This window comes from Quercus robur, chromosome 3 (genome assembly GCF_932294415.1).
Source record: "Quercus robur chromosome 3, dhQueRobu3.1, whole genome shotgun sequence".
NCBI classification, from domain to species: Eukaryota; Viridiplantae; Streptophyta; class Magnoliopsida; order Fagales; family Fagaceae; genus Quercus; species Quercus robur.
The window spans coordinates 67,401,931-67,423,110 of record NC_065536.1 but is presented as its reverse complement, the minus strand read 5'-3'; the positions used below and the strand labels follow the sequence as shown (position 1 = coordinate 67,423,110).

At 33.6% G+C, this 21,180-nt stretch overlaps 2 protein-coding genes across 2 annotated transcripts; both read right to left on the bottom strand.

The window, feature by feature from the left end:
• Positions 1-506: 506 nt before the first annotated feature.
• LOC126716457 (uncharacterized) lies at positions 507-1,716 on the bottom strand. The gene is made up of 2 exons (XM_050417285.1): positions 1,470-1,716; positions 507-1,101 (listed from the first exon to the last, which is right to left on the bottom strand). Exon 2 carries the CDS (start codon positions 1,094-1,096, stop codon positions 647-649), a length of 450 nt encoding a protein of 149 aa, XP_050273242.1. The 5' UTR covers positions 1,097-1,101; positions 1,470-1,716; the 3' UTR covers positions 507-646.
• Positions 1,717-7,020: 5,304 nt separating this feature from the next.
• Positions 7,021-9,528, bottom strand: LOC126719040 (cytochrome P450 78A5). Its single transcript, XM_050421578.1, has 2 exons — positions 8,490-9,528; positions 7,021-8,079 (listed from the first exon to the last, which is right to left on the bottom strand). The coding sequence occupies exons 1-2, from the start codon at positions 9,435-9,437 to the stop codon at positions 7,471-7,473; spliced, it is 1,557 nt and encodes a 518-aa protein (XP_050277535.1). The 5' UTR covers positions 9,438-9,528; the 3' UTR covers positions 7,021-7,470.
• Positions 9,529-21,180: the final 11,652 nt, after the last annotated feature.

Sequence of the window (21,180 nt, the reverse complement as noted above, 5' to 3'; positions counted from 1 at the left end):
CGTTTTCCAAATAACTATAGAACGCAAAGAGATTCTGACGAGAGGGAATACTATGCCGGATTGCAACAGGAGTGGGACTTTCGCGTGAACGAGTCCAACGCTCTGCACAATGATCTCCTGCAAATCGGAGCGCCTCTTGTCGAGCGTAGCTCGCTCACACTGCCACGACAAAACATGCACCAATATGAGCGTGCAGTGACGAAAATAAAAAAAGAAAACAATCTTATGATACTTCGTAGGTCCAGGTATCATATGCTACAATTGGCGGAGGAGCAAGCCGTTGCAACAAACAGGCAACTCACTCCGGCAGAACGTAACAATGTCCTCAACTACGAGGACTACCTATCAGAATGAATGCCACTGTGGTGTGTGTGTGTGTGTGTTATGTCTATGGTTAAGTTAATAATGTTAGTGTAAGTTATTTTATGTTTTCTGTGTTATGTCGTACGTGCTTATTGAAAAACATCATGTGTGAGAATATTTGACTTTTATGACTTATGTGAGAATAATCTACATTACGAATAACGTGCATGCTTCTCATAATCAATAATAAGGTTTACATAGTACAAATGCAACCATACATATAACACATAGTTAAGCAAAATAGTTCTCCAACAAAATCTAATTACACCACGACACAACACGATTACTCCTCATCTGACATCTCCACGTCTGACTGATAAATGGGATCAGCAAGAAGTGATTGCATGAACTGTGCATGCTCGTACCACCCTTCCTGCACTGACTCTCGAATCTCAACTTGGGTCCGATATCGATTAAGACGTATCTTCATTCGATTATTTTCTTCTCTTATGCGGTTCAATGCTTTACGAAGTTCGTCGATGCTGTCTCTGGGCATTTCTGATGCGAGTCGCCGAGGCACTGGCAACTTAAAACCAACCAACTCATCATAAAACATTTGTTGTTCACGAAATAACCAAGCCCACTCCTGTCTCATGGTATTGTGAACGTAAGCACTATTTCGCAAATTCGGATTGATTGGATAGCTGAACTCATCTTCCAATACCCAACAACGACCCATAGCAGTGAACACATCATGAGGCCTATACAGTTGTGGGTTGCCAGAACCAGACATTGACACTGAATACAATAACACCAAATGATCAAGTTAACAGTGTGTATCAACTGTTGCTAAATAATGTAATCCTGCATAGAATGGTATACAACAAAGACATTCATAAACAATAGACATTGTTGGTAATGTCTACACATTGTCTTCAACACTAAATGTTGTTGTAAATGTCTGACCAATGATGATTATGTGCAATACAAAATGTTGCTATAGTAAAGAAATTATTTCATTCTCTTCTCACCAACGTTTACTACAACAAATAACCAAAATCACACCAATGTACTTACTTCACATTCATTCAACCTAAAAAATCAAAATTTAGTACAATATCAAATGAACATAACATTGCCCTAAAATTGTGATGTGAATTTTTTACCTGAGGTGATACAAATTTCAATTGAGTTTGAAGAAACCTGCTGTTGATCCGTGGAGGAGTTCCAACTCAGTTCAGCAGAAAGTCCTCAGTTCAGCAGAGAGCAAGGCACACTGAGTGGGAGAAGGTGTGCAGAAATTATAAGAGAATAACTCGACTTTACGGATATCAAGTATACTTTATAACTCGATATTTCAGGAATCGAGTTACATTGAAACACTCCACCTGACACAAAGACAGTACGAAATCAGGGTTTATAACAGTATAACTAACTCGATTTTTAATTAATCGAGTTATGTAGAGATTCAAAACAAAAAATGCCAGCAGTGCGGGAAAAACCTGTGTATAACTCGATACTTTAATAATCGAGTATTTCATATAACTCGATTGTAGTATAATCGAGTTACAAAAGAGGGGCATTTCCCTATTTAGTTTCAGAATGAGGGCACAAAGATGTTTAATTTCCGAAAAAAGGGCATTTGCCCATTTTGGCCCTTTATAAGTTGAGCTAACTAATTAAAATCCACAAGTTCTAACATTTACTTAACTAATCATTACAATGATGTAGTTAAAACTTGAGAAACGACTATTTGTCTCAAAAATTTAAATCGTCAAAAATAATAAATTTAATAAGTATTATTCGGCCTTCTTAAGGGTATTAATTCTTTTCCTCGTAATGGTTGAAAAAAAAAAAAAAAAAAAAACTGCTCATGCCATATATAAATGGTTAGAGCTAGTAAAGCAAACCATGTAAAGCTCAATATCATACTACACTATAATAAGAATATATGGATTAGGCAGAGATAACCTTTACTCCCTCTTACTATTGCATAGAGTTATAAATAAGCTAAGTATTAAAAGTTTACGTGCTCATTAAATTTTATTTTGAACATGAGTTAAGCTCGGATTTATCACCAAACAAAATTATATGTTCAAGTTTGGTTCATTTTCTTATCAAACATACTTGAGCTTATTCATGAGCTACATACTTGATTGACTTATATTTCTCCCATATATAATTAAACTATGATTAAAAATTTTTATCCCTTCACAAATCAATAGATTTCTACTACGAATAGACAAATTATATTATCAATAAACTGAAAATCATAATTTGATATCATATGAACCTAATTTCAAATTTACACAGTCTAATCTTCAGTTTATATAAATATATTTTTAGACAAATGTACATATAAAAATATAACATCATATATAATTAAATAAAGTCTCATGTTCATCATGAATTGGTTCACAAACACATGAATATGTTTAAACTTGGCTTATTCAACAGTCAAGCCTAAACTTAAGCTTGAACTTAACTTATTTGCTAAAAAAAAATAAACATAATCAAACATTTTTCCAAAATTGAACTCAAGTTATTATAAATAGTTTGGTACATTTCTAGCCCTATTATATTGTACTGAACATATCTATGATTCGGGAATTGTACTGCACAACATATGATAGATAATATGTATAGATCGATATGAGAATCAATCAAAATAGAGTAAAAAAAAGCAGCTTGCATTTCTTTGGCACCTAAAGTTTGGCATGGTCCGTATATGGATACCCAAATCTAAAATGCATCTTCTTTAAGGGAAAAGGTAGTAAGCTTTTACAAGGAACAAAGTCCTCCAAGATATATTCCTTTAAAAGCAGGCTGTGACTATATCAATATTTGTTTGGGTTCTTATTCTTCAATCATTTGATCAGCAATACTATAAAGTGCATGCATTGCCTGATAATGAACTTCTATAATAGGTTTAATTCTAACTAATAAAAATGACAGCCACTTATAAGGAATCTTACTTGGTTCTACTCTTTCTTTATAGTCCTTGTTTAATTTATTCCATTATTATCCTTATCTATTTTATATGTATAATTGGAATGGAATAAAACTCTTTGTTGTTCAATGTTTTGTTTTGTCAAAACTATCTTCACTAAATATTTAAAAAGTCTTTTAAAAATTTAAAAATATATTATTGATCTTAGATCATGTTTTTACCATAACAGTGTTTAACTTTTCTCCAAAACTCTTAATAGTATGAAATTTATATCTATTAATTCTCTCATTTAGTGTCATTTGGGTATCCCGTAATTTTTGGTAGTATATTTTTATAGTATTTATTAAAAGATATAAATTTTGGTAGCTTTTATGTTAAATGTGTGACGAAATCACAAATAGCTAAAAGCTATATTATTTTTAAAAAGGTTAGTTTTATTTATTTATGCTACTGAATGTGTGACACTGTGACGTATTAAATTGTTCAATTAGCGATTTTAAAATTTTAATTTTATTTGTTATAATTTCTTTCCTTTTTAGGAGGGACTACGGAGAATGATCTTTCTCTAACAAAAATAAAACAAAAGCCTTTAAAAATGCCTGAAGTGCACATATATCATAAGGCTAGTTGTTTTTGTTGTGGTTGGAGGCAAATTCTTGAAGTGAGAATGACTTAATTAATTATATGGTAAGTATTGGTTTTGATTTTAATTACATATGTCAATCATTATCCTTTTTAACTTAATTAATTCCTAAACCCTCCAGTGGAGTTTTTGTTCTCATCTCCGATTGATTTCAACTTTGCTTTCAATTTGTTAATAAAAAATCACAAGATATAGGCATTGATTCTTCCTAAGAGTAAAAACTTACCATTAATTATACCATAATTAAGAACAAAATTGAGTGTTACAAGACTAAGAAAAAGATTCATTATTATGTTTGAGTAACATTATACTATTTGTGTGATTGCAAATCAATATGTCCTCCTGAAAAGAATATGCACCATTAGTATTTGGCATCTAGTTTCCATTAAAATGCTATGACAAGGACAAAGATATATAGCACGAACCAAAAAGAAGAATAAAGGCAGAGGAATGGGAGTACACCTGTGATGCCAAGGAATGGACAATTGTACATTCCTTTTGGCTGTTTTGCTAACAGAATGATAAGGTTGGTTAATGTGGACATGATGAAAATGGCTTTCTCTGGTACCACATTTCCAAAATGGAATACCAAACAAGCTGATCTTTTAACTCACAAAAAAATGTCAAGAGTTTTGCAACTCAATTGGTACTTTCTATTGTTTTCAACTGAATAGTTTATGATTTAAATTTTCCTCATGTACTATCAAATTTTCAAAAAAAAAAAAAGAAAAGAAAAGAAAAGAAAGATCACAAGAAAGTAGCTATGTTAATTGAACCTTAGAATCTCTCTCTCATGTATATATATATATATATATATATGCATTTTCAAGTGGATCCCAAAAAACAGTAGGAGAGAGTGTTGTGGATCAAATTCTCATCCCATGATTAGGTAGAATGGAAATAGTCAGCTTTTGGAACTTTGTTTAGTGGATGCAAATTTTTAAATATGTTCAAAAGAGATAACCTAACATGAATTTTATACTCATTGAACGAATTATTATTATTATTTTTTTCAAACAAATAACCTAACATGAATTTTATATTGACCAATAAGTATTTTAAAAGTACTAATATAATTAGTTGTAGTCCTTCTTATTACAATATATTAGAGGCAGTCAACTTTTGTCATTGCTCCATTGGCCTTTTGAGGACAACGTAAATGCATGTTGCTATCAATTTAAATTGCAGGTCCTTCATGAAAGCGATACCTTACGTCAAAATTCATGTCAGCATTCACGTCGGCCCTCTCATCATTTTAGTTAATTAAACTAATCTAAAAAACTCTTTTTTTTGTTTTAGTTTAGTTATTTATTTTTTTCATACACATACATCAACGTTAATACATCACTATTGCAATTAAATATCATTTTCTCGACTCCGCATGCCGGACAACCCAAAATCGACTCGTGAATTACCACCCGTCACCATCGGTCTTGGCGCCATTGCTCGCGGGTTGAAGACCCATTTGTGGTGATCCCAAATCACAGATCTAAGCGGAGCAAAAGACCCGTGGGTGATAGTGGGTGGAGTCTAGATAGGAAACAGTGGGCCATAGTGCATGGGCATAGGCAGTTGCCATCATATAGGTGGAGATGGGGTTAGATTGGTGGTGGATTTTTATGTTGTTTTTTTTTTTTGGCTTGATTTTTGCTTGGGTTGCTGCAATAATGAGGGATTATTGGGTTGATTTTCTAAGAGAGAAAGATAATATAAAATATATATATATATATATATTTTTTTTTTATCTTTGGTAATGAACCGTTTGTCACTACGTGTGGCATAGCACTATTCATTGTTAATTTTTTTTTGGTTAGTTTGATATATACTATATAGGATTTTTGTGGACGTTTAGCTATATTTTTTAAATTACCCAATGAGAATGCTATTTGCAATATTAGTATATAATAACATGCTATATCAATGTTAATATTGTGTGCAATAACTCTCAATCTCATGGAACGCATTAAGGACATGTTTGGTAGACTGTAATAGGCGCTATAATATAATAATTATTCCTATGATTTAGTTATTCTTTAGTTTGGTTATGTTTTTATTACAAGGAATAGTCATTCCTTATGAATAGTTATTCTTCAAAATGAAGAATAATTATTCCTCTTTAAAATGTTATATTAACTATTCCTTCATAAGTGTAATAATTTCAAAACTTAATATATTTCCAAATAAACAAACTTTCCATATAAATCTGACAATTATAAAAATAAAAAATCATAAAAAATAACACATCTTTCTTAAATTTAAAAATAACAATTTTTAAAGAGATATAATTGTATGAGTAAGATATTTTCTAAAATAAATATTAAGTTTTATTCTAATGTTATTTTTTTTTTAGAAACACATTCTAATATTATAACTCACAACCAAACTAATGAATAAGTTTAGTTATTACATTACAACACACTTTATTACTAGTAATAAAAATTACAATTTCTGTCATAATCATCATTTAGTGTACCAAATGTACCCTAAATTTTGAAATATGAATTGTTTAGCTGGCTAAATCACTGGAAGCGTAAAGGTTACGAGTCACAACGCACTATAAACAACTTGTTGAGAGAGATTATTAGGAGTTAAATAATTACAACCAAGAAGATATTTTTGCTGAGAATTTTCTTGACACGATTCTTCTCCATTAATTCTTGGTTATAGCACATTCTTTTGTGTTTCTTGGGGCCAGCCCCAATATTGTTTATTTGGTTTTCATTACAAGCTAGACTTGTTTATTTTTTATATTCTCATCCATTTTATGTAGATGAAGGTTCTCATTCGCAGAGTACTCATTCTTTCAAATATGTCTTTATCACATCAAATTATGACAATATGACCTACATAAAGTAACACAATAATGTTAATAATTTCGATCTAGACCATATAAGAAAGATATCTCTCTCTCTCTCTCCCTCTCCCTCTCTGTGTTGGAGTTACTATTGGAATGGATATGTTAGTACTAAATTGTTATGATTTGTACCTTTAAAATAAACACATGCAATTGCCTTTATTTTCCCATGCATACGACCTTTCTACAATGAAACTATTCCTAACATTCAGGGGTTGGACCTCGAGTCCAACTGTTTCGAGTGACCAGACTAAAAAAAAAACTAGTAGATAGAACAATTAATATACCTAAGATTGTCATTCCACATCAAACCATTTAAAACTGTGTACAGACTTGAAGACTACAGAGCCATGCACACATAAAGCCTATATTATATAGCTAATGCCAAACGATAGGTACTGCTGTGCTGGGGCCACCGTTAGGTCCATTTCTACACACATCAGCCCAAAAAAAAACAAAAAACAAACATGCTGCAGCTGCAAGAAGGTCCCCATTAAGAAAGTATAGCTTGTAGAAGTTACATGTAACTTCACTCTCATAGCACAAAGCAAAGCTGGCACAGACCCATAAACCCTGGCGTACTATATATAATAATATAAAGCTGAGGAAGATAACTGACAACTAAAACCTAGACCTAATTTGTAAAGCACCCTATATTTTAGGAAATAGAACCAGGCCCACATTTTTTTTCAGCACAACTCAACCCCAGAGCAACATGTGTCAAGCACCCCTAGGAATAGCCTTGCAGAGCAATGGACTCTTCATTTCCATAGACAGCTTAAGGCGCTCAGACAAGTCCACATCAACTTTGTCATCAGAAGGAACCCATTTGAAGCTCTGAAGCAACATAGCCAACCAGAGGTGCACAGTGGCCAAACCCATTGCTTTTCCTGGACAGACCCTCCTTCCTGAACCAAAAGGAGCCAGCTTTAGATTAGACCCCATGATACTCACATCTTCATCAATGAACCTCTCTGGCTTGAACATCTCTGGCTCTGACCACACTTTCTCATCATGAGTGATAGCCCACATGTTAACCATGGCTGTTGTCCCAGCTGGAACAAAGTGGTCACCAACATGAACATCATGGATAGCTAGACGAGCCCATGAGAGCAAAGGCCCTGGTGGGTGAACCCTGAGACACTCCTTGACAATGGCTTGCAGATAAGGCAGGTTGGGGATGTCAGAATCAGAAACAACCCTTGAACTTCCAACTATGTTTTCTATTTCAGCCTGAGCCTTCAGCTGGATTTCTGGGTGTAAAACCATTCTTGCAAGAATCCATTCCAAGAGTATAGCCACTGTATCAGTTCCTCTAAAAATCATTTCCTACATAACAACAATACACCTTAATTAGTACGGGATTGGACCCTAGAAAGCTTGAATAGAAAGCTAGAAAGTAACATAAAGTTTAAAACTTTTCAGTTACTTTAATCAATATGAAGTGTGAATAAAATAGCTCCTGATGTTTATCTGTTGAAACATCTGGCATGACAACACCACCAACAATATATTCAACATAAAGTTAGATTAGACTAAGGTCTTAGAAAGCTAGAACTAACATAAAGTTGAAAACTTTGATACTGTTTTCCTTATCATGTTAGAAATATATCTGCATAAAAACACCACCAACAACAAAATATATTCAAATGTTCAATATGAAATTGGATTTGAAAAAGGTCCTAGAAAGCTAAACTAAGTATAAAGTTAAGAACTTTGTAAAGGAAAAAGAGAAATACCCAGAGAACAGCAATCATGTCAGAGTCACTGAGTTTTTCATCATTCTCCAAATCAAGCAGGACATCAACAAAGTCCCCAAGAGTTTCCTTATCAGCCCTTTTCGTCCTATGCTCCTCTATGATCTTTCTAACAAAAACATTCACCTTCGAGACCAAAGTCTTGCACCTCCTCCTCACACCTTGCAAATCCAACCAGCCCAAGAGAGGAAAATGGTCACTCCAGTTGAATATCCCCAGCAACTCATACCCTTCACTCACCAACTTCTCAAGCTCAAACCCATCTCCCTTTTCCTTAAACTCATAGCACTTTCCAAACACAGTCATCATCACATTATTCAAAGACCCAAAATGAAGCACCTTTTTAGCCTCGACACCACCATTCTCAACCATCAAAGCCTTAATCTCCTCCACCATTTTAAGACCTACTTCAACTCTAAAACCCTCAAACGCAGCAATCCTTTTCGGACTAAACAAATGGGTAGCTGAGATCCTCCTCAGGTTCCTCCAATACTCACCATATGGAGCAAAGCCCATAGCCCTATGAAAGAGCAACTCATAAGCTGACTCTTTCACAGGCCTATCAGCAAAAGCAGAGCTATTGAGGATTTCTTTAGCAGTCTCAGGGTGGCTAGAGATGACAAACCGAGTGAACCCCACAGAGAAAGCCATTAAAGGCATGGCCTTGAAGCTATGTGCAAGGTTGGCAAGAACTCGGTGCGGGGTTAGCCCAGTGAAAACAGTGAGTAAGCCAGTGAATGGGAACCCTGGTGGACCAGGAATGAAAGAGGGAGTTTTGGACTTGGAGAGACCCCACGCTAGCCCACCTGGAGCCAACCAGAAAGCTAAGATGGCCATGAAAAGCATGAAGCAAAGAAGAGCTTCGTAGCTAATAGTGGATGAATGAAACATCCTGGGAATGAAGAACAAAAACTCGTTTTCCAGTGACATTTTCAACGATAGACGTTCAAAAAAAGGTCTTTGGTTGAGAGAGAGAGAGAGAGAGAGAGTGAAGTTGAGACGACGCACAAGGAGACAGTGAGGAATGGCGTTCAATAAATAGAGCTTGGAAGTTGGAAGTCGGTACACAAAGGTGAGGTTAAATAAATTGTATATTATTCCTAAAAAATAAAATATTGTATATTTGGTCCTCCACTTCTACTTTGTTTCAACTTTCAAGCTGCACCCTCGCAGGGTACGTTCGTAATTTTACAAGGTAAAAATTTAACACATTTGTATGCAAGTAAAATCTTACAAACCAGTCTATCACTTTTGTCAAAAAAAAAAAAATATATATATATATATATATATCTTACAAACCAACGCTTTCAAAAAAAAAAAAAACTCTTACAAACAAACCACCAAAATTGGTGGCTAAACCGTTGGTGCCAGAGGTCCAATGACCAAACTGCATGAATTGGCTACCGAAATAATGACTTTGACACCTGACTGCAAGTGCCCGTTGCTGGAGTAGCGTCGCTAATAATAGAATTGCCATCACTGGTGACCAAAAACAGTGTCTCCAACCACCAGAACAGCCTCCAACATTGATCACATGAACAATGTCTTCGATGATCAGACTGTGGGCACGGGTAATCGGAGCGGTGGCTTTGGCTGCACATCCCATCGGACCGGTGACCTAGCCACCAGATGGGATGAGACAAACTACTGTATGTTTTTGTAAAATGTTTTACAAAAAATTTTAACAGTTTTTTATAAATGATTTTACAGTCAACAGAAAATATTTACAAGTTTAGCCACATTTTACTTACAAACATACACCTGAAAATGAGAAAACATTTTTTGAAAAATATTTTACTTCAAAACAAATAAAACGTATATATAAAGTAAAATGAGATAAAAGTCTAGAAGTCTATTGCTTCACCCTTATTATTCTATTTTATATATTCTATGAAATGTATATTGTTATTAATGGAGTATAAGTGAACTAATAAGAGCAGAACATATATAATTCTCATTTTAGTAACATATTTTTTAAATAAAATTAAATAAATAAATTTAAAAAAAAAAAAAAAAAAAAAAACGTATCAAATCCTTTAGTGGATAGAAGATGTTAACTTGAAAAAATGAATTCATGAATTTGAGGTTACATGTGGAACCTGACTTGAATTTTAATTGTTATAGAATCCGTATTAGCTCATGCAAAATTTTGTCTATTTTAGAAGAAAAAAAATTACCTAAATAATTTTCCAAAATACCCACGTCAGGTTGTCTATTCCATCTTCTTTAAAATTAACCTAAAATAAAGTTATCTATTACACATTATATTTTATTTAAATAATCATTTTTCTTTATTTTATATTATTTTTTTCATAATTTTTTTCCCATTAGCTATCCTTTGTTTTCTCAACAAACACTGAGATTCTCAACCAAAATTGAAACAGAAAAATCCACCTCCAAATCAAACTAAAAATTCACCTCCAACTCCAAACCAAAATATTCATCGACCTCCAAATCAAACCCAATAATCGCTTTAGTCTCCCTGTAGAGACCATGAAGGAGGATGACTAACGATGACTCAAATGAGGGGGACGATCAACAACTATGAAGGAGACGCAAAGACTATGGACAATCGACAGCCGTGTCGGGGTAGAAAGTTGGAAAAGAGAGTGTGGAACAAAGCGTGTGCTATAACTCATGTTCAAAATAAAACAAGTTAAACTTTGAATATTCTATTCGGCTCAACTCGTTTGCAACCATGAAGGAGACCAATTTCTGAAAGTTATAGATTTGTTAAAACTTAGAAGATTTTCAACCCTGGTTAAAATTGCAAAAAATGAAACATGAAAACAAAACAAGTACAGATTTTGGGGGATGCGAATCAATTTCTAAATCGTAGCCTGTCTTTTCTGTCATCCCCATAGCCAAAAAATGCCAAAGTTTTATCATAGGATATTGTTTGGGATACTATTTGTGTGGGCAAAATCGTGAGTATATATAAAGAATTTAAGATATAAAGTTTTTGGAGATTAGGGTCCCACTTATTGCTATCGGATCGTAGTGATAAGATAATCAGGACCGTCAACTTTATTCAGGAATTGTATAGTGATTCTTTTCTATAGCATAATTTGTTTTGGGTGCCCCCAAATATCGTCATCATGAGAAAAGAGAAGATAATATTAGCAAAAAGTGTTTTTGTCGTTTTTTTATTTGGTGTCTTTTCTTAAACTTTTGGGTAAAATTGGAACAATTTTAAATATGTTTGTGTCGGCATTTTTATAGGTGTCCGTTTAGAAATAACTTATTTAATTTTTATTAAATTTTTGTTATAAAAATATGTTAAAAAATACTTTTATTTAAAAAAAAGTAAAAAATAAAATGTGAATATTTAAAAAACTATACTTAAAATCTAAAAAAAAAAAAAAAATTAACTTTTAAGCTAGTCCTAAACTAGTTTTAGTGTTCATTTGGGAACAGTTTATTTTATTTTTTGCTAAAATTTTGTTGCTAAAAATATACTTGTACATTAAAATTTTTTGAAAAAGTGAGGTTTTAAAAATATATACATAAAAACTAAAAGTTAAAAATTAAAAGCTGAAGTTAATACCAACTTATAGTACATTAAAGACCAGAGTAAAATTCCCTCGTTAGTGCAGGGTTGCATCAAACTTTGGATGTAGCTAGTGAAAAGTGAGTAAGAATTATAACTTGATTGCTTGAACAAACTTTTTGTTGATTTGTTGAAGAGCACAATTGAAAGCTAAAAGCAAATCCAAGTGAGTACAAACAATTGCTCTTGCAATAGACATAGTGTGTGTTTGGCAAGAATTAAAAAATCAATTTATATTACTATTTAACTTATTTTTGCTACTATAAAAGTTAGGCTATTTTGTAGTTGTACTTTGATTATGTAATGTATTATAAACCCGGTTTAAAGCACTATTATTATTTGCGTGTGTATTCTAATAAGTATTATTGTTTATTAAAAAAAACTTACTTTTGCTACTATTTATAAGTCCCATTAAACTTTTTGGTACTATTTATGAGTTTCATTGTACTATTTCTTCTAACTTTTACATTTATCTATAGAACTTTTACATTTATCTATAGTACTTTCAGCAAAATAAGCAGATCCTAAACAAACCCATAGGTAGATAGAAGCAAATGACTTGGTTGACAATTTTCTTACATATATAACTCCATGTCAGATTATTGCTTCTTCTTCTTTTTGGTGACATGAGTTTCAAATACTATGAAAATTAATTTTGTCCATGAATTATTTTTCTTTTTGAGCAAATAGCAAGAACAAGAGAGCACAAGTTTACCAAGGATTCAAGGTTGCCTATGGATGAAGGAAAGCTATGAAACAGGTCCAACGGAGTTATAAATAGCAAGATTATTAACAATAGAATTAGCATTCGTATGCAGCTTGGCTAAAGCAAAACTATAATATTTTCAAGTTACCACAATGTTAGTAGAAAACATTCAAATTAATCTGTATTTAAATAATTCCAAAACAAATATATATGGGGCAGGATCTTTTACTAACCAAGAATAACAATATATTGTAGTACAAATTACAAAATAATCATAAACTTCTTATACATCCTTCATTTTGTAACACAATGAAGAGCAATTAATACTATTGCAAAATTAAAACATAGAAATTAGGTTGAAGTGTAAAGGAAGTGGTAGGATTTATTTTCATGCTCATATAAACCATGAGTAGAGTAATATATATGCTGTTGACATAATGTATTCACAATAATTTTACAACAAATCCTAAGTGTTAAATTGTTATATAAACAAAGCTTATATGTTAAATTGTTATTGGTTCTAAGAGCATCCACAGCAGTGGAGCTAAAAATTTAGCTATTTGACACTACAAAAAGTTACTTTATCTATTTTACTTATACACATGTTACAGCAGTGGATCTATTTTTGTTTTCAATATAATAAAATAATATAAATATCACAATAAAATAAGATATCTACTATAATAAAATAATATATCTACTATACACAACTATCACAACCACACACACAAACGGGCTGGAGAATAAAAAATTATTATTATTTTAGCTCTCAGCTACAGTGCACAGCCATAGATAGCAGTGCACTGTATCAATGAAGATAAAAAATATACTTTTAACTCCACTATTGTATGGTTGATTTTTGTGTTTTGGTGGAGCTAAAATAGCTATATAGCTATTTAGCTCCACTGCTACAGGTGCTCTAATTTGGATCTGTTAGTAACACAGCCTTTTTATTCACCATTAATAACTTAGATTATTAACATTCGGGAATTGAAAAAAAAGTATCTACTTTACATCCTCAAAATCTACTTTATCTATTTTACAATTTACCCAACATTACAGTTTTTATTTTTACATACAACTCATTAAAATAAGGACAAAACTTATGTACAGTACCTTATGTGTTGTTCTTTCAGTTTTCCTTTTAAGATTCTGTCATATGGCTACTTAATTAAAAATATACTTCCATCCCATGAGAAAAAAGCCACATGACAGAAATTTAAGAGAAGAATCTAATGAATAACACCTAAATATTGTACCTAAGTCTTGCCCCTAAAATAATATAAATTATATCAGCAAGTAATATAAACAAATCAATTATACAGTGATGAGACAAAAGTGAAAGGAGAGAGACAATATTTGAGAATAAAAAACTTTTACAAACTAGTTACAGTGAAATTTTTTTGGATTTACACACTTGGGTAAAACATGTTTTTAGTTTGTGGGGGTGTAAAATAGCAACTTAGGGGGTTTTACACCCCCAATGTTAAGAGCATTTGTATCAATTCGTGCAAAATTTTCTATCTATTTTAGCATATTTACATACTTTTTCTATTTTACATACTCATTTTTCAAAACACCTTCCATCAGATTAATTATTTTACACTACATATTATTAAAATATCAATTTTTCTTATTTTTAAAATTATTTCTCTTTCTTCATACACAACAACTACCATCCATTCTTTTTCTTCATCCTTGAGATATGCAAAGAAATAAAAAAAAATTAAAAAAAAAACTAAATAGAAAATGAATAAAATCAGTGTAAATTTATATGGTTATTATAGCAAATTTGCAAATTTACAAAATTATACACAGACTAATGTGGGTTATTTTTAGGCAAAATTATAAATTTTACTTATTTTTTAATTATACACGGACTAGTGTGAATGTTCTAATGCTTACAAACTAGGTTTTATTGTAAAATTTATGTAAAAAAAAAAATGTGACGTATTGATTTTATATACTCTTGATTTTTTTTTTTCCGTTGAATAAAAAATAAATATTTTTGTGTGGACTCATAAACCCCAACTTGCATGGTATGAAACAATATAATAAGTGTGCGTTTGGCTCTAGTTTAAAAAATCAGTTTATTTTACTATTTAACTTATTTTTACTACTATTTATGGGTTTCACTATACTTTTTGGTATTATTCATGGGTCTTACTGTACTATTTCAGCTAATTTTTACATTTGTCTACAATATTTTTAGTAAAAAAAATTTAATTTTAACAAAATAAACAGATTTCAAATAGATCCGAGCTCCCATCGTAAAGACGCACGTATATACTCTTGAATCAAAAGCCTATATATGTCTTTAAAAAAAAAAAGGTGGAAAGCACATTTTAGTCCTTACGTTTTCAGGCTATTTCCATTTTAGTCCCTACATTTTATTTTTACAGCTTTTAGTCCCTATCCTGAAAAACGCTTTCCGTTTTGGTCTCTGCCGTTACATCAGAAACAGAGAAAGCTGACGTGGCAAACAGCAGGAATAAATAATACTAAATTAATGTCCACGTGACCTAAATTAATAATAAAAAAATGTTTTTTGGCATTAAAAAATGCCATGTCAGCATCCAAATTAAAAAATTTAATTTATTAATTTTAACCAAATAAAAAAATTAAAAACAGAATTAAAAATTAAAAATCATATGAATTGAGATCTAAGTGTGTCTTGAACAAAAACAACAAGAATACAAACCCAAATCCCAGAACACGAACCCAGAAATTAAAAAAAAAAAAAAAAAAAAAACCACATATTGGCCACAGATCCTCAACAAACCCCAAAAAAAAACCCAGATCCTCTATACTTCTCTCTTTCAGATCTGGATCAATAGACCACCCAATCACAGAGTGAGATCTTGGTGCAAAGCTCTTCGGGACTAAGATTGTAAGATCAATCCACATTAGCAAACTCTTTGAGATGCTTCAACCCAACCTTGCTGAGCTTCTCCGCCACCAAAACCGTTGGCTTCGCGTCCAAATGGCTAGAGGCTTTAACGATCACCACCAAGGGCTTCGAGAATCGTCAGCTAGGACGGAGAGCTACAGAGAAAGTCGAGCTGAGTGACTGTTTGGAAAACAGCGACAACGACGGCGTTGCAAAAAAATAAAGGATTTACTGATACTAAAGGATTGACCTTTGAGCTTGCTTTTGTTTGTTGGGTTTTATTTTCTTCTTCTTCACTATTTTCCTTTGTACGACGTTGTTTGTTTGTTAGGTCTTCAATGGCACATCTGGAAGGGAGTCCTAGCAACTTGTCGATTTCTCAAGCGGAAACGGGTAAGGAAGCTTTTTGAGTTAGCCGAGAAATTTGGAAAAAGAGAGTAGAAATGAAAGCATTCTCTGTTTGGTTGCCGAGAAAACGCAGGAAAATAATTTGAAAGTGAAAGTTTTGTTCTTTTCTTTATAGTAAAACCCTCTTTAAGCTTTGTAGAGTGAAGGTTTTGAATTCTCAACTCACAAAAATAAATTGATGTTAGAAGTTGTAGCTTACTTCATTTGCCTATGTTTTCTTGCAACCAACCGAAACAGAAACTTTCTCAGGAACAAAGATTTACTGGTTATTTTTTTAATTTTTTAATTTCTGGGTTTGTGTTCTTGTTCAAGACACACTTAGTCTCAATTCATATGATTTTTAGTTTTTAATTTTTTAATTTAGTTAAAATTAATAAATTAATTTTTTTAATTTAAATGCTAACATTGCATTTTTTATTATTAATTTAGGCTATGTGGATATTAATTTAGTATTATTTATTATTGTTATTTGTCATGTCAGTTTTCTCAATTTCTGGTGCAACGGCAATGATCAAAATGGTAAGCATTTTTTAGAATAAAGACTAAAAATTATAAAAATAAAATATAAAAACTAAAATGAGAATAATCTAAAAATGTATGGATTAAAACGTACTTTCAGCTAAAAAAGAATTATTATAAACAAGAATTGGAAAGTCAAGAAATGAGGAGGGACCCTTGGTAGGACATTAAATTTATGTAGTAATGAATGACATATATGATGGTGCAATATCCTTTTCCAAGGATTTGGGTGAAGCATGCATTGCAGAGTGCAGACTGAAGGAAGATACGATATCATATATCAGTGACCAATCCCATGCAGCAAGTTAATCACTGTGTGCAGTTCAGACGTGCAGCTAATAGGCCTAGCAATATACACAGCTTTTCTTCTTTTTCTTTTTTTAAGGGAGAGAGAGTCAGGAGCAAATCAATTCATAAACATCATATCTTTCGTAGATTTACATTACGTACACTTCTGGCTAGTGTTAATTACTATTAAAGGGCATTGCAGATATAGTACGGCGCCGCATTACATGTCTGGGTCAATGCTCCCATGATAAAAAAAAATTATACAACCACGTAAAACATGCTGACTTTTGCCATAATTATTTACGTGAAAAATTACAAGTGTTGGAGAGAAAAAAAAAAACTCTTGGACTTAGTCCAACCTGCCCATGTTTTTCATTCATCGAGGTAAAGAGTTAATTACATGTTCCCCCTGAATTTGAGTTCGCACAATTTTTTATTGATACTTTACATGCACATTGAATGTTTACCGAGGAGAGATTCCAAGTTTTATACTCTCTCTCATGGTAAGAGCGTTCACATCAATAAATGTAACATTTTGCAAAATATAAAAAACAACAAATTTTATATATTTTCTTTTAAAAATCTTTCACATCAATTTTTTTAAAATTATATATATTTACACATTTGTTACAGTATATATGTATGGTTACTATAACTGTGTATACTATTATTTTATTAATTTTACATTTTGCACTTTTTTTTTTTCTCTATCTTCTTTGTGCAAAATGAACTGACTTCTCCTCTCCTCATCTTCTTTTTCTTCATATACACACAAACACAAACATATACAAACACATCCACACAGACAAATCAACACAGAGATACACAAACACATCCACGCGGACAAACCAACAAAGAGACAGATCGGTGCTGGTGTTAATCGCTTGTGGATCGGTGGATTGACGGAATCCATGCTTGTGGGTTTTGATTCTTGTGGTGTTGGTGGCGCTAGATTAGAGTTCGTGGGTCGACGAAAATGGGTCTAGATACTTGTGGATCGATGCTTGGGGGTCGACGGGAGTGGGTTGTAATGCTTGTGGATCGGTGCTTATGGGTTGACTGAGTCCATGCTTGTGGGTTTTGATTTTTGTGGTTCTTATGGTGGAGATTGGTGCTTGTGATGGATAAATGATTTGACCATGAGAGGAAAAAGAAGAATAAGATGCTTGTGGAGGGAGGTGATATGACTGTGACCTTGAAAGGAGGGAGGAGTTTACCGTGAAAAGAAGAAGAAAGAAGTAGAAGAAGGACGAAGATTGGTTTGAGATATGAGATAAGGACAAAGAAAAAAAAGATAAGTACAAAAAGAAAAGATAAAAAGATAGGGACAAAATAAAAAAATAAAAAAAAATATAAAAATATTAAAAAATAAAAAATTATTATTATTTAAATAGAGGGAATTGTAAAATAGATGAACTGATGTGAGCGCTTTGGAAAAGTGGCAGTGTAAAATAGAAAAAAAGTAGGTTTTTAGTGTAAAATAAACGGAAAAATTTGGCCTGACTAATGCAATTGCTCTAATAGGTATAAAATCTATGTTCAATGGCAGCTCTAGGAATTGTTATTAGGGTGGTCACTAAGAAATTTAAATTATCATAATATTTTTCTTGGTACCTATAGGGTCATTATTTGGGGTCCAAGTCTAAAATGTATGGAGTCTTGGTCCAATGAGCCTAATACAATTAATTTGTAGAGAATGGGTTGGAAACTCGGGCCTTAGCGAGTCAGACGAGCAACCCACATGTCTAAGTGATAAAGAAAAAAAGATAACATCAGTTTACTAGGGAGAGTCGACCTCGGATTTTATCCGAGGAGGAGGTTGATTCTTAATATGTTGTTCGCCCTCCTTTGTTACCAGTCCGCTCCCCTCTCGTTCTCGCCCTCTCCTCTTTTTTATATTATCTTCCTGTAATCTCCACTACCCACGTGTAGATTTAGATTTTATGGTGCTGATACTTATCCCATCAGCCCCTCCCCAAAGTCGTTGGGAGTGGTTGTAAAGGCTGGAAAACAGGGTTCAGTTAGTTGTAGAATACTTAATGCATTGGCAGCAGCTTTCTCTTAGATATTTCCATGCCTCTCTTTGTCCTTCTCTTTCTTAATACTTATCCTCTTTCGTGGAGTGGTCTGATGCGTCACTTTTAGATGGTTGACCGTCCCCTTTCTCCTCGGCCTGGCCTGTTCAAGGAGGAGTTCTTCCTTGGGTTGTGCCCCTAGCCCAACATATACATTGGTATGGGCTTCCCGCTTTATCTCCCCCACATTAGCCCCTCGGGATTCTTCTTTTCTTCTTCCTGGGAGGAAAGGAGGATCTCGATGTGATAAAAACTCCTTTGCGCCTATTTTACCCAATTTCTGACAACAAGATTATTTCTTAATTTACCCAGGTTACGTTCCTAATGTTTCGGTACACGAGGCGCGCCTCTATTAAGGTCCTTACGAAGTGACGTAGATCCAACGGTTTAAAGACTTCTTTGGAAATTGTGCGGGATTTATTTTCACCCATAACTCTCTCTTTGAAACTTGGGCAAATTTATTTCCTCCAGATTTCGTCTTCTATATAAGACCCCTTTGGGGGAATCATTCTTCCTCATTTACAGATCTTTGAGTTCTGCAGGAATCTTAAGTTCTTAATCCTTTAGGCATTCCTAAGGATCCCATCAAGGATGGTGATCACAATCTAGGGAATGAGGTGGCCAAGGATAAAAGAGAGGGTAAGGAAGTTAAGCCCTCCTCGAAAATCAAGGATGTCGCTAAGATCCAAGATAACGTAGCTAAGGCAAGGGAAGCAGGCCAAAGATGTTCCTTCCTTTCAACCGAGCAAGAAAGAAATATCTCCCCCTTCAGTCAAGATCCGAAACAGGTGTAGATTACGTCAGATTTTTGGTGCGACAAAGTTTGGGTCTCACCCGTTTCTTAGCCTTGATAGCAGAACATCTTGTAGTTAGGAAAAGAGGGATCCATCAAGCGTTGCGTTCCCACCTCTTCCTCTTTCTCATCGCCGATACCATTTATACTGGCTCTTCTTTCTCATCGCCGGTACCATCCATACTGGCTTTTCTTTCTCATCGCTGGTACCATCCATACTAGCTCTTCTTTCTCATTGCTGGTACCATCCATGCTGGCTTGATTGCTGCTAGAACAAGATTGTGAATCTACCATTCCCATGAGTTTTTTCTTCTATAGTTAGCTTTTGAAACAGGCTTGCCTAAGCCATTTTGTATATGATGTACTTTCCCTTTATTTAATAAAAAGGAACTGCATTTTTACTTCATGAATCTTTCCTTTTTGCAATAACTGTTTCATGAGTGGGCGCGTTAGTATTTTTCCTTCAAATAGGACTTAGCATTGATGCTGTTAATGGTAATGAAAAGTTGTCACCCTGACTTTACTGAAACTAACAGTGACACCCGACTGCTAATTTTAGATAAGTTAACTATGTAGGACTAATCAGGAAAATAACCGCGTGCTAATTTTAAAGTAAGTGATTCGAAGGGACCATCATGTATTAAGGTTTCGTTCTACATTTATGATGATATTATAACGTTAATTTCCCCCAAGCATCTGGTCCGAGGACCCAGGCATGCGTTAGGTTCTGTTTAAGCACTTTATAGATACGTTATAGTATTAATTTCCCCCAAGCATCTGGTCCAAGGATCCAAGCATGCGTTAGGTTCTGTTTAAGCACTTTATAGATACGTCATAGTGTTAATTTCCCCCAAACATCTGATCCGAGGACCCAAGCATGCGTTAGGTTATGTTTAAGCACTTTATAGATACGTCATAGCCAGCCCCACTTCGGATCATCTTTGATTCGTAGTGCCATCAATATGCACTATTCTATACAAAGGATTTCATGCAACGAGACCGTACTAACTAATTTCCATATACATCCTGTGCTTCTGTCATTTCATCTGGCAAGGGTTTAGCGGTCTTGGCTGCCAGGTCCTTGAGAAACTGGCCTTGATGTATATTTATTGTTGAAAGCCCCCAATATTGTTCCACACAGAGCAATTCTCCGCATAGCATGCACCACAGCCAAAATGGTCTCTTCCACCAATGGTCGATACATCATTGCATTGTCTCGATATGTTGAGCGTTCAACTCGCTAAAACATCGGGTTCCCACAGACGGTGCCAATTGTAGGGTCATAATTTGGGGTCCAAGTCCAAAATGTATGGAGTCTTAGTCCAATGAGCCCAATACAATTAATTTGTAGAGAATGGGTTGGAAACTCGGGCCTTAGCGAGTCAGACAAGCGACCCACATATCTAAGTGATAAAGAAAGAAAGATAACATCAGTTTATTAGAG